The sequence below is a fragment of the Mobula birostris genome, chromosome 4, assembly GCF_030028105.1.
Source record: "Mobula birostris isolate sMobBir1 chromosome 4, sMobBir1.hap1, whole genome shotgun sequence".
In the NCBI taxonomy this organism is placed as follows: Eukaryota; Metazoa; Chordata; class Chondrichthyes; order Myliobatiformes; family Myliobatidae; genus Mobula; species Mobula birostris.
Window position 1 is genome coordinate 26,902,354 of NC_092373.1, and position 14,813 is coordinate 26,917,166.

Below are 14,813 nucleotides of genomic sequence, written 5' to 3' on the forward strand. Positions count from 1 at the left end.
TTATCTCAATAAATAAACATGTTTACAATCTCTCCTGGTGTTTTGCAGTAAATTTGCTTTCAGTATCTTTTATTTTCGGTAGGACTCAACACTAATGGATTAGTATATGAAGTCTAAAATTCAAACAGGTACACTAACTATCAGATAAACCTAACTAATTAGGGGTAATTTACTGAATGTTTTAAACAACTTTATAAATTTTAGAGATGTTTGCCATAAGAATATTTCATTTATGGATAAGTTACAATTGGTGACAGATTACATGGAATATGAGCTACAATGCACAAAGGAATAATGGTACTATTGCATTTAAAGACAAATTCTTCTGTCTTTCTACCATTTTCCTGGAGCCCCAGATTTGCAAAGTTCGGACGATTTCTATTGTATTGAAAATTGGAGCCAAATCAAGGTTGATAGGAAAGGAATTTACAAAATATTCTACAGATTGAATGAGTGGGTTGTCCAAGCTCATAAGTGTTTCAGGAAATAGATTCAACACAAATGCGATGCAGGTATTCATATTTGCAGTCCACGCCAATCATTCCTACGTACAAAAGAATCCTGTTTTACTGCTGAGATGATACTTAAACCAGATCGTGCCGTGTTCTGACATGCTGATTTCCTTCAGTAAACCAGAACAGCACTTTCTGTGTGGTCTGGAGCTTCATTGCATAGAGATCCTTTCAGGCCAGTTCAGGAGCTATCTTTCAAGCCAGTCTGAAATACTTTAAAGCAAGTGCCAAGTACTATGGTTCCCAAAGAAAACAGTTAAGAGACACAGCATGGAGATCAAATCCCAATTCCAATTGAAAGGTGTGTGTGCAGAGAAAAATAATGGAGATGCATGTGTCAGTGCTGCTCTTCAACTTCATGAATGCACTCATCTTCATTAGTGACTTACTTCCTGCCCGTTACGCCGCTGGTGTTTGGGGCAGCAATGAAGGTCCAGCATCTTCGGCAGTGTTTGGGGCTTCCTTTGTTGTATCGGTAGCTTCCTCTCGGTTTTTATTATTGTCAGTCATGCAAATCCCAGGTGGAGACTCAGGAATCAGAATCAGGTTTATTATCACCGGCATGTGACATGAAATATGTTAACCTAGCAGCAGCAGCAGTTCAATGCAATACATAATAGAGAAAAAAATGATAAATGAAATAAAATAATAAAAATAAGTAAATCAATTACAATATACGTATATTGAATAGATTTTAAAAAGTGCAAAAAAAAACAGAAATACTGTATGTTAATAAAAGTGAGGTAGTGTCCAAGGATTCAATGTCCATTAAGGGATCAGATAGCAGAGAGGAAGAAGCTGTTCCTGAATCGCTGAGTGTGTGCCTTCAGGCTTCTGTACCTCCTACCTGATGATAACAGTGAGAAAAGGGCATGCCCTGGGTGCTGGAGTTCCTTAAGAAAGGACGCTGCCTTTCTGAGACACCGCTCCCTGAAGATGTCCTGGGTACTTTGTAGGCTAGTACCCAAGATGGAGCCAATCCCACTCAGACGTATAAGGATTCTTTATTGCTGTTTCCATAAAAAGTTTGTTTTACTAGTCAGGGTTGTTGGCTCTGAGCTGAGCTGAACCTCTGAACCTGGAGGATCAGTGGACCACTTTTAGTCTGTCCTTTACCCTTTGACCTGTTTGGCATGGGTGACCCTACCAAGAGCCAAAGCACAAAGCCCTGACTCCAGCTGACATAGCTCTCTGGGTCACTGAGGCACACAAGCCTTCAAACCCAATGACAAGGTCGAGGTCCTCTTGGAGGACTAGTAGTGAAGATAATACTAATCCATGTTCGGTGCACTGGTGTCTATTAATTTCAAAGGCTTTCTATTGGTCTCCATTAAAAATGCCTATCAAAGAATTGCCTAACTGGCTATTAAAAGCCCAAAGTGAAAACACTGCCAGGGTCAGTCATAAATGGTTATAATATTTGAGTGGGCATGAAAGGAAGTGTTCCAGCCCCAATATATAATCAATGGAGTTCACCAAAGCTGACCTACAGCTAGGGATAGCCTGTTGTTGAGCTAATCACCGGACAACAACTTTTTTCAGAAGTGTTGCTTCCTCAGAAATTTTTTATTTATGATAGACTGCTTGAAGCTGAACCCAAATATAATATCAGACTACTTGTATCAAGTAGGAATTTGGGTAAACAAGAAATTAACTTTTATTGTATATAATGCATTTAATTGCACAATGGTGCTGACGCTTTGCAATAGTTCAACTAAGTTTAAAATGTTTTGTTGATAGTTTTCATTTGTACTCAGTGTCTGAGGCTTCTCATTTAAGTGTCCAACAATAATCAGCCAGCACTGATGGATTCCAGTTGCCGTGGTATGGTTTCTCCATGATCGCAATGTACTGGTGAAACCTTTCACCGTGCTCATCACTGACAGTGCCAAGATTTGCAGGGAAGAAGTCTAAATAGAATGCAGAAAATGAATCTTTAGTGACATGTTGCACTTCATGGTTTTGCATGTTGTCAACCAACTGCATGTAGTTTGGTGCTCTGTATTTGCGAAGAAAATTTTCAACATCTTTGAATGCCTTCCATGTGATTTTTCTCCAGTCTCACTGGAGGTTCTTCGAATTGCCTGTCGTTGATGACCTATTTGGTTTGTGGACAAACAAAAATGCCTTCCTTAATCTTGGTATCAGTTATCCTGACTTGATTTATGAATTGAAATTACAACTATAGACAATTTTTAAAAAATGGTGCGTGATAGGGAAACTTCATGGTAATTTTCATGATCAGCAGCCAAAATCCATAAGGTATATGCAAAGTATTCAGGAAGCAAAATCTTTGCTGTCTAGTGTATTTCATGTTCTTTTATCAGTAGAAAAAAACACTTTGTTCGTGGGTGACAGTTTTCTCTCTCCAAGATGCTTAGCCTTCACTAACCTCAACTTGTCACACAGAACTCTTTACCATATTGTCTTGGTGCCTTAGTCATTTTATATCTTGCGCTCTGAGTAGTAACGACACAAATGCTACATTCTCTATATTACATTGTGTGCATTTTATTTCTAGTGACTTACCAATGGCCATAACTTTAGATACCTACGTAGGTTCCTTTCTGAATCACTTCATCTCTCAACCAGTCATTTTTTTATTTTTCAAGACTGACCACATTTTCATCTTGGGTAGTTGTACTTTGGTAGTTGTACCATCAGTTAATTCTATGCAAAACTATTCACTTGTTATTCTCTGTTGCACTGGTTATTAAAACAGAACCTTGTTTTCAACAGGATACTATCGTGGTGTAAAAGAAGTCACGTGCTAAAGTGCAATTTTCTGTTCGTGGTTGAGGGCCTTGGAGAGTTTTGGATCCAGCGCACCTTGCTTGGTGCAGGTACAATGGCAAAACATGTGAGTAACAATTTATCTCTGCAATAGTCAGCTGTAGATGTGTCAAGATAATTATTAATTGTCTTCCTGGATGTCTTGTCTTATGTGGCAGAAAGCCAAGCAGTATGATGAGGTTTTCTCAGCAGTTATGTTGGTGTTCCTTGTATGAAATCTTGTGGCAACATTTTATGCAACAGCAACTTGTTAAAATGTAACTTCCTGAATTAAATTTCCAACTCTTGTGTTCAGCTGAGGCCACAATTCAACTTTCTTTGATCTTAACTTGTGTAATTCATATTAAACCAAACCTAGCCATGCAAGAACCTCCATCGTGGAGGGGTTGAATGGATTTTAATGCCTTTCAGGCAGCAAAACCGTCTGTCTAAGTGTGACTTTTTTTCTGTTCTTTAAATGTTCACCAGATAATTTTTCCAGAGACATTTAGATAGGCACATGAGTGTATGGAAAATGGAAGGATATAGGCATAGCCTAGGCAGAAGAGATTGGTTTAGTTAGCCATTTGATTACTAATGTAATTGGCTTAGTACAACATTGTGCACTGATGGGCTTGATCCTGTGCTGTAATGTTCTAAGTTATTATTTGACCATCTTTTGGGATGTCTTCCACTCCCCATCCCTTGGGATATCCAGCTGAGGTGGGAAACTAACTTATGCTCTGGGTCTTCATTGTCACCATGAAAAAATTGCTAGGAAATGTTAGTACTTCTTCATTTTTTTTTCCTCTGCTTCCCACCTGCAGTTGCCTTGTGCAGGATAGGGAAATTATTATCTGAATTTACTTGACTTTTGTATCTGGGTGCATGGGAGTTTCCATTCTGGATATAATTAACAGGGAACAGTCCTATTCTCAATGCTTCGATTTTTATCGATCCAATCAGTATTGTTAGGACTAGTTATTAGGCTTATTTTTGACCATTTGGAAGTAGGTTGCCTACTCCCCTAAATAGTCAAAACTAAACCTAATAACTAGGCCTATATATAGCAAATCAAATTGATCATTCATCCTATAAGAAATAAAAACTTACTGCTTTCTGATTTCGCCCCACGCTGACTGGTTGCTTTCTGATTTGCTCATTTTAACTTTTTCTCCCCACTGCCATTACTGCAAATTCATGATGTGCCTGTTTGAGAAGTACGCCAGGTTCCTGGTCTCTGATTTTAGACTTATCAATTATTTAAAATCTGAAATTAGGGCAAGACTAATTTTGATTGCAGTTAACAGGATGCAAGTCTTATAATGTTTTTGTTTGCAAAGTTGACTGCATATTTTATTACTCTATAATATCACTTGTTGTAAAGTTTCAGAGGTAGAGGTTGTCTAAAGAAGGATTGTTTCTCAGATTTGATACCCGGACCAGAGGTGTGCCTCAAGGATTGGTTCAGAATCTACTGTTGGGAGTCAAAGAACATACACTTAGTGGCAACTTTATTCGGTGCACCTGTACACCTGCTCATTAATGGAAGTAACTTATTAGCCAATCATGTGGCATCAACTCAGTGTATAAAAGCATGGTCAATTGTTGTTTAGACCAAACATCAGAATGGGAAAGAAATGTGGCCTGGGTGACTTTGACCGTGGAATGATTTTTGGGGTCAGCTGAGGTGGTTTGAGCATCTCAGAAATGGGTGATCTCCTGGGGTTTTCACACACAACTGTCTCCAGAGTTTACAGAGAATGGTGTGAGAAACAAAAAAAATCATCGAGTGAGTGGCAGCTCTGAGTGACAATGCCTTGTCAATGAGAGAGGTCAGAGGATGGCCGGACTGGTTCAAGCTGACAGGAAGGCGAGAGTAACTCAAATAACCATGCGTTACAATAGTAGTGTGCAGAAGGGCATCTCTGGATGCACAACGCGTTAAACCTTGAAGTGGATGGGCTACAGCTGGAGAGAACCATGAACATACACTCAGTGGTCACTTTATTGGGTACAGGAGGTTGTGCTGACCTATATAAAGCTGTTCTGTGGTAATCTAATCTTCCCCCTTAGAGTCCATAATCCTCCATTTTTCTTCCATCCACGTGCCTTTCTAAGAGCCTTAAAGTTCCACATTGTATCACCAGCTACCACTATTGTGTATTTAATATTTCAGTAATATTTGAGTAATATTGTAAATATATTTGATTAAGCATTCTTTGTTTATATAATTCTTTACGGGTTATATGTAAAACGTATGTGAATAGCATCTGTCGTTATGTCACTATGCCACCATGTCATATGTGAGTAACTCACTAAAGTAAGAATGAAGTACACATGTTATCCCTGGATCTGTGTTTTTCTTTGGATTGTTAGTTTTATGTTTTGGAGGTGTAAAACATAACAGTGGTGAGGAATAAGATTTAAAATACACCCGAGATGGCTATCTACCTGTTGAAGCATGGCATGTTTTTATTTCTTCAGAAGGGGTGAGGGATGTTTGAGTTTTTTCAAAAAAAAAACACAGTACATGCTTCTTTTGAAGTGGAAAGATGGTTGAGTTAAATAAAAAAGGGGCAGACAATGGATGAAATTCATGGGTTCATCAGCAGTGAATAACAGGGATGATAATAGATCAATAAATAAAGCAGAAATGGCTGGCTACATTGGAAAGATCGATGTGTTCGATTGCACAACTGATAACTGGATATTGAACGCTGAATGAATTGAGCGGTATTATTAAGTGAATGTAATTGCCAATGACAAGTGAATGCCACTTTTGCTGAGTGTAATAGGTGGAAAAACATACAGTTTGGTTAGAAGTTTGACTGCTCTAACGAAACCAGCCAAAATGCGCTTTGCTGTTATTGTGAAAGTAATGCAGGAATACTTAGAATCAAAACTATTGTTGATTGCAGAACTCTTTAGATTTTATAAGCAGAATCGAAAGGAAGGGGAGTCTATTGTATGACTGATGTGAAGAAATTGAGTATTGTGATTTCAGTGATGGGCTTAATGATGCACTGAGAGATTGTTTAGTTTGTGGATTATTACAAGAAAGCATTCACAAACTGCTCCTAACTGAAGCACAGCTCACATTTAAAAGAGCTGTTGAAATTGTTATATCAATAGAAGCCACAGCCAGAGACATAACTGAGTTAGGAATAAAAGTGAGTGTGAACAAAATTACAATGTCTAAACAGACACCTTGCTGGTTGAAAGAAATATGTTACTGTTGTGGCAGAGGCTCACAGGCAGCAGACCAATGCAGGTTTAAAGGAGAAACTTGCAGTAAATGAAACAAAGTAGGAGACATATGAAGAGCATGTTGGGCAGACAAAAGTAAATGAATTGCACAGGGAAGAGAAAAAGCTAAAAAGTCAAGTTGCAGTCTCAAAAAGCACTAATCTGCATGCTGTTGATGAAAAATCTGATAATGATGGAGGTGATGAAGGACTGGGTAGCCTTGAGATTTATAAAGTGAAATCTAACAATAGACAAGCAACATGGCTTGCACCAGAACTGAATGGCAAATTAACGAAAATGGAGTTGGACACTGGCTTGGCTGTTTCAGTCATTCCACAAAATGAGTTTGAATGGCGTTTCAAAGATGAAGCCTGTAGATATCCAACTAAGAACTTGTATGGGAGAAAAGATAACTCCTATGGGATTGACATTTGTAATAGTGACATACAACAAATAACAAGCCACATTCGGCTTATATGTGCTAAAAACTGGAGGGCAAGCATTGAGGAACCATGATTGCCTGAGACAACTACAACTTGATTTGAGATCCGTCCACCATTTGCATGCCACATCCTCTGCAATAGAGGCAACTGAAAGCCAAGTAAGAAAGGTACTGGATGATGCCATAGCAATGTTCAAGGATGGCATTGGAAAACTCAAACATATCAGGGGTAAAATAGTATTAACTGAAAATGCCACACCTGTTTTACAAAGCCCACCCGGTTTCTTATACTGCTTGTAATAAAGTAGCCAGTGAGCTACATTGCATGGAGCCTGAAGGAATTCTTTCCAAGGTTGAGCGGAGCCAATGGACAATGCCAGTGGTCCCAGTAGTCAAGAAAGATGAGTCTATCGGGATCTGTGGTGATTTTTAAGGTCACCATCAACCCAGTACCGAAAGCCGATCAATACCCTCTCCCCAGGATAGAGGATATCTTTGCAAACTTTTCTGGAGGGAAACACTGTAGCAAAGTGGACTTAGCTGAGGACTATCTACAGATGGAGATGGAAGAAGTATCCAAAGTGTTTCTCATCATAAATACTCACAAACGGCTTTATCGCTAAAATAAACTTATTTATGCAGTAGCATCCGCACCTGCAGTCTGGCAGAAAGCTATGGACCAGCTGCTTCAAGGTTGTCAAGGCAATCAATGTTACCTGGATGACATCATTGTTACCAGCAAGGATGCCAGACAACATCTCCAAAATGTCAGGAGAATATTAAAAAAGATGATAAGATTATGGGCTCAGAGGACGATGCAACAAGTGTGAATTCTTTAAACCAAGCATATCCTACTGTGGTCACACTATTGTTGCACAATGATTACCCAAGTGTGCTGAGAAAATTCAAGCAGAGGTGGACGCCCCAAGGCCAAGGGACATGTCACAATGGCAGTCCTTTGTATGATTTGTCAATTAATATAACAGGTCCCTACCGAACCTGGTTGCTGTGCTCCACCCCTTGAACTCATTACCGCAGATTGGGGAGGAATGGCAGTGGCAAAGCAGTGTGAGGTGGCTTTCCAAAGGGTAAAGGAAATAGTAATGTCAGACACTGTACTCACACATTATGATCTACATTGTCTAGTGAAGCTTTCCTGTGATGCCTTGTCTTGTGTTATAGGTGCAGTCATGTCATGTTGTGAGTGATGGAACTGAACACCCCATAGACTTTGCATCACATTCCCTTACCGCTGCAAAGGAAGACTGCACTCAGACTGACAGAAAGGCTTTGAGTCTAGTTTGGAGTGTAAAACATTTCAACCAGTAATTGTTTGGGAGAGAGTTTATCCTCATTACTGATCGTCAACCACCAGTGTCCATTTTCAGTTCACAGGGGGGTGTTCCACTAACAGCAGCAGGATGAATCCAGGACAACAGGAATTCTGCAGATGCTGGAAATTCAAGCAACACACATCAAAGTTGCTGGTGAACGCAGCAGGCCAGGCAGCATCTCTAGGAAGAGGTACAGTCGACATTTCAGGCCCAGACCCTTCGTCAGGAGGGTGCTGCCTGGTCTGCTGCATTCACCAGCAACTTTGATGTAGGATGAATCCAGGGATGACTGTTTCTTGAAGGACACAATGATGAGATTGAATTCAAGAGGACAATTAATCATAGAAATGCTGATGGTTGTCTTGTTTACCTTTGGAAATAGAAGTACTTGAAAAATTTACAAAAGATAACACTCCTTGATGCATTTTCCCAAATACAAAACAAATGTCTCCCTATTAAGGCAGAGATGATCCAAAGGGAAACCAGAAAAGACATGGTGAAAATGAGAGCGTTAGCTCAAAGCTCTGTCTGGTGGCCTGGGATAGATCAGCAGATCGAGCAGCTTGCCATGCGCTGTTTGGGACGCCATCACGTCCAGAAGATACCAACAACATATCCTGTCCGTCCCTGGGAATGGTCAGCATTGTCTTGACAGAGGATTCATGTGGATTTTACCAAATCTCTTGGTAGTACTGAGTGCAACTACAAGGTGGCCCAAAGTGATCCCAATAGCCTCCACTACAGCCTCAAACACTGTTGATGTGTTGAGTGGCCTCTTCTCAAGGATTGGTGTTCTAGAACAGTTAATCACTGACAATGGACCACAATTTGTTGCAAAACAGTTTTAGTCATACCTTAAAGTTAATGGAGTAAGACATATTACATCTACGCTGTACCACCAAGCTCTAAATGGCTTGGTTGAAAGGTTTATTCAGACTCTGAAGAACACTGCGAGCAATACCAGCAGAACATGCTATACTAATACTGAATCAGAAGCTCGCTGTTTCTGGGTCATCCCTTGCACTAACACTTGGATCTCCTCAAACCCAGTCCCAGAAGGAGTATGCAGTACAAACAGCTGAGTCACATTGAGGGCTCTTCAAACAAGAAGGTCTGATGCTTTGCCTCTGGGCAAGTAGTCCTGGTGAGGGGCTACTGAGGTGATCAGAAGTGGGTACTTGCAAAGATTAAGGACAGAATTGGACCACTCTCCTACACAGTGGAGATTGCCTCTGATATCATCTGGAGATCAATTGAGGAGAGCAGAGTCAATTGTTAGAGAAGAAAGATGTCCCGAGCTGTCAAAACCACTTCCTGCAGTCCCAAGGTCAACTCCTACAACCACCGTAGAGGAGGCCCCAGAACTTGAGAGTATTTTGCAACCACAAGTCTCAGCTGCCCATGGGTGTGAGTATATGCTGATGCATTGTATAATGAGTTGGAGTTTATAGCTAATCAGGGAGGAGTGTTGTGTATTTCAGTAATATTTGAGAAATATTGTAAATATCTTGTTTGATTAAGCATTCTTTGTTGCCTACATAATACATTATGGATCATATGTAAAAAGTGCACAAAGGGCGCCTCACTGAAGCAAGAATGAAGTAGACATGTTATCTCCAGCTCTGTGTTTTTCTTTTGATTAGTTTTATGTTTTGGAGTTACAAAATATAACAACCACAACCCTTGGGAATGCATTCCAGGCACCTACCATTTTCTGTATTAAAAAAAAAGAAATCTACCTCTGACATCTCCCCTAAACCTTCCTCCTCACAACTTAAATAGATGTCCTCTGCTATTAGCCATTAATGCCCTGGTGGGTGGGGAAGTACTGGCTATCCACTCAATCTATGCCCTTCATAATCTTCTACACATCTATCAAGTCACTTCCCCCTCCTTCCCTCCAAAAAGAAAAGGCCTAGCTCGCTCAACCTTTCCTCATCCTGGTAAATGTCTGCACTCTCCCTAAACCTTCCTATAACGAAGCAATCAGAGGTGATCAAAATTTGAATATAATATTTCAAGAGTGGTCTAACCAGAGTTTTAGAGAGCAGCAATGTTACCTCGTAACTCAATCTCCTGACTAATGAAGGCCAGCAGACCATACATCTTCTTAACCACCCTATCAACTTGCGTGACAACTTTGAGGGATCTATGGACTTGAACCCCAAGATCTCTCTGTTGCTCCACACTGCTACGAACTCTGCGTACAAGTTCAATCTTTTAAAGTGAATCACTTGACACTTTTCAAGTTTGAGCTCCATCTGCCACTTCCCTGTCCAGCTCTGTATCCTGTCTATATCCCGTAGTAATCTACGACAACTGCTACGGTATACACAATACCACAACCTTCATGTCATTTGCAAACTTGCTAACATACCCTTCTACTTCCTCATTAAAGTCATATTTAAAAATCACCAAGATCATGAGTCCCAGAACAAATCCCTGCAGCACCCCAGAAGTCACCGTCAACTACGTTAATGGTTTGGATGAGAATCTAATTGACATGGTTAGTAAGTTTGATTGATGGTGTAATGATGGTGATGTAGAAGAATGTTATCTACAATTATAACAGGATCTCGATAAACTGGATAATTGGTTCAAAGGACTGCAGAAGGAATTTAAGTTGGACTGGTGTGAAGCTTTGTATTTGTAAGTTAAAGCAAGGCAGGACTTGCACAGTAAATGGCAGGATCTTGAGAATGTTGTAGAGCACTGAGTCCAAGGGGTGCATGTAGATGTGTAGTTCCCTGAAAGTGTTGACATAGATGGACAGGGAGAAGAAGCCCTTTGGCATGCTTGCTTTCATGGCCCAGTAGCATCCCAGTAGCATCCCACAACGGTCAGCTTTTTAAAATCTATTTTTAAGGAAATGGGCATCACTGCAGGGTCCCAAATTGCCTCAAGAATGTGGTCACTTGCCACCACCTTGACCCACTTCTGGAGAGGTTATTTTCTAAGTGTTGTTGGGTTATGGAATTCCAGGATTTGGACCTGACCAAATTAGGGTGGCATGTGACTTGGAGGCGTCATATCTCACTGCCCTTGTCCTCCTTCTCAGATGGTGCCAGTGAATTTCGGTGACTTTCTGCAGGCTGCAGAAAATTGTTCCAGTTTTCCACTTCATATACTTTGTTTGAATTACTTTTGCTGCAATCTACAGCATGTAATTTTCCTCTTAACAGCAGACGTTGAAATTACATCAATAATCTTCAGATGTCACAGTTAAATGTAGAGCAGTTAAACGTAGCGCCTTTAATTTGCTGATGTGACAATAGTAGAGTAACTGAGAGAGTTAGAGACAAGAGTCCGGGAAAGATTCAAGCAGGCTTCCGTTGTACCGGTGCCCAAAAAGAGCATGGTTACCTGTCTAAATGACTTTTGTCCAGTGGCACTTGCATCCATGGTGATGAATTGTCTTGAGAGGCTGGTGTTGAAACCTATCAGTACCTGTCTGAGTGCCGACTTGCATCTGATCCAATTTGCCTACCGAAGCAACAGGTCCACAACACATGCTATCTTTTTGGCTCTTCACACAACCCTGGAACATCTGGACAGCAAAGGTATATACATCAGGATGTTCCTTATTGATTACAGCTCAGCATTTAACACCATCATCCCCTCAAAACTAATCCGTAAACTCCAAGACCTGAGCCTCAATACCTTCTTGTGCGATTGGGTCCTGAAATTCCTCACTTGTAGACCCCAGTCAATGCGGATTGGCAAAACCATCTCCTCCACAATCTCCATCAGCACAGGAGCACTGCAGGGATGTGTACTTAGCCCCCTGCTCTACCCGCTTTACACCGATGACTGTGTGGCTAAGTACAGCTCCAACACCATATACAAGTTTGCTGATGACACCACTGTTGTAGGCTAAATCAAAGGTGGTGATGAGTCAGCATACAGGAGGGAGATTGAAAACTTGGCCGAGTGACCTAATAACTAACACCTTTCATTCAACGTCAACAAGACCAAGGAACTGACTGTAGACTTCAGGAGAGGGAAACCAGAGGACCATGAGCCAGACTTCATCGGAGGATTGGAGGTGGAGAGGGTCAGTAACTTTAAGTTCCTTGACATTGCTATCTAAGAGGACCTGTCCTGGACCCAGCATATAAATATAATTGCAAAGAAAGCACATCAGTCCCTCTACTTCCTTGGAAGGCTGTGGAGATTTGGCATGATATCAAAAACCTTGACAAACTTCTCTTGATGTGTCATGGAAAGTGTATTGTCTGGATGCATTACAGCCTGCTTTGGGAATACCAATGCCTTTGAATGGAAAATCCTCCAGAAGGTAGTGGATTTGGTCCAGTACATAACAGGCAAAACCCTCCCAACCATGGAGCACACCTACATGAAAAGCTATCGTAGAAAAGCAGCATCCATCATCAAAGATCCTCACCACCCAGGCCATGTTCTTTTCTCACTACTGCCTTCTCAGGACTTGCACCACCTGGTTCAAGAACAGTTACTACCCCTCAACCATCAGGCTCTTGAACAAAAGAGGATAAGTACTCTCATCTATTGAGATGTTCCCTCAACCAATGATCTCACTCTAAGGACTCTTTATCTTGTTATTTTCATGTTCTTATTATTTATTGCTGTTTATTTGTAGTTGTATTTCAACAGTTTGTTGTTTTCTATGCTTTTGCTCTTCCATTAATCCTATTTACATTTACAGTTCTATAGATTTGCTGACTATGCCCGTAGGGGAAAAAAAGAATCTCAGGGTTGTATGTGGTGACATGTACGTACTCTGCAAATAAATTTTACTTTGGAAGTTGCCGGTTTGGGAGATTTTGTCAGAGTAGCCCATGTCAGTAACTATGGTGTATTCTGTAGCTAACATGTACAGTTGCCAGTGTGTGCCAGTGGTAGAAGAAATGAAGAGTGAGTGCCAGGATGCCAGCAAAGTGGATGAAGTCAAGCTAGTTGAGAGTTGTTGATGCTGCACTCATCTAAGCAAGTAGAGAGTATTCCTGACTTTTGCCTTGTAGATGGTGGACAAACCTTGAGATTTCAGGTGGGAAGTCACTCAGCAAAGGATGTCTTGCCTCTGACTTGCTGTCATAACTACAGTATTTTTATGATTGTTCCAGATGAGTTTCTAATGACCCCTAGCTTGTTGATGGTGTGGAATTTGGTGATGGTTATTGTACTTAAAGTCAAGGGAAGGTGGCTAGACATTCTCTTATTGGAGATAGTTATTGCATGATGCTATAAGTGTGGATGGTATCTAATGAGAAAACAAAGCATTAATACAGAAAGAGAAGATTCTGGGAATACTCTGTAGGACAGGCAGCATCTGTGGAGAGAGAAATAATGTCAACATTTCTGCTGACGGTTGAAAATTAACTTTGTTTCTCTCCGTCTCTGCAGTTGCAGTCTGACACACTGAGTATTTTTGACATTTTCCATTTTTCCCCCAGATTTCCAGCATTTCGGGTTTATTGCTACAAATAATCTGTTGCTATTGGTTGACCAATTAATGTTGCCTGGGATACAGAGAACTTTCTGCACTTTGAATAGTACAATCAGGTGTTTTACGTCAAACATGAAAGAATGTATGGGAGGTTGGCTTAATTGTTCATTTGAAAGCTAGTCTTCAGCTCTTGATGTTATAATACACCCAATTAAAATAGAAAAGGCTTAATCCTTGCTCTGCCTCAGCTATTTAATCTTGATTAATGTGTCAGTACATAGAATTGCTCTTGTATACTTAAGGTATCTGAATGCTTTTCAATTTGCATATGCAGAATAGTTTCCCAGATAAGCGGCAGACATGAAACTGTACAACAGGTGACATTATCTTTCAATAACAAAATAGTAAAAAGGAAGTAGTAAACTTTTTATAAATAAAAACATTTAAGCAAGTCCTGTATTTCTGCAATGTCTTTCACATTTCTGTCAAGATTGCTTCTTGAAGCATGGTCAACATTGTAACATTGGAAGCCAAGTTTGTGAATAGAAGACTCCTACAATCCGCAGTATTGTAGTGACTATATCATTTTTTTTTAGTGCTATTAATTGAAGATAAATACTGGTCAGGATATGAAGGCAAAACCCTGAGGCTCTTTGATATCTTACTACTAATCTTTTTGTCTCTCTTCAGAGTCCGTGCAAGCTTAATGTCATATCTAATGGGTGCTGCAGTAATTCTTTTGCAATAATCTATTATATTTTTATATGGCATATATTCAGTATTTTTTACATTTCCTTGGTAAGGTGACTCCATTTTGATTCAGCTGAAAGAAGACAAGATTTTTTAATATTTTCAACAAATATGCTGTCTGATGCTCAGGTATGGAATTTGCAACATGCAGTTCATCAGGTTTACATGTACATTTGGGGAGTTATTGCTCCTGATCTTATTGGAATTGCACTGGAATTAGTTGTTGAACAAAAAGGTTATAAAATGAATTGGGCAAATTGGAGTCCTGAACTGCTGTTCAGTATATTGTGACTTGTGTCAGTGAGGCAGTTCCTGTTTATTTTATGAGA

The 14,813-nt window shown here is 40.2% G+C and overlaps 1 protein-coding gene across 3 annotated transcripts in view; it reads left to right on the forward strand.

Annotated features, from left to right (window-relative positions):
• The window catches only part of LOC140196225 (transcription factor Dp-2-like), a 275,695-nt gene that overhangs the window by 31,750 nt on the left and 229,132 nt on the right, over positions 1 to 14,813 (forward strand). For all 3 annotated transcript variants that reach the window (XM_072255038.1, XM_072255039.1, XM_072255041.1), the window contains exon 2: positions 3,252 to 3,372. In XM_072255038.1, the coding sequence (XP_072111139.1) occupies positions 3,361 to 3,372 (12 nt within the window). In that variant the 5' untranslated portion in view covers positions 3,252 to 3,360. The remainder of the gene's footprint in view (positions 1 to 3,251; positions 3,373 to 14,813) is intronic.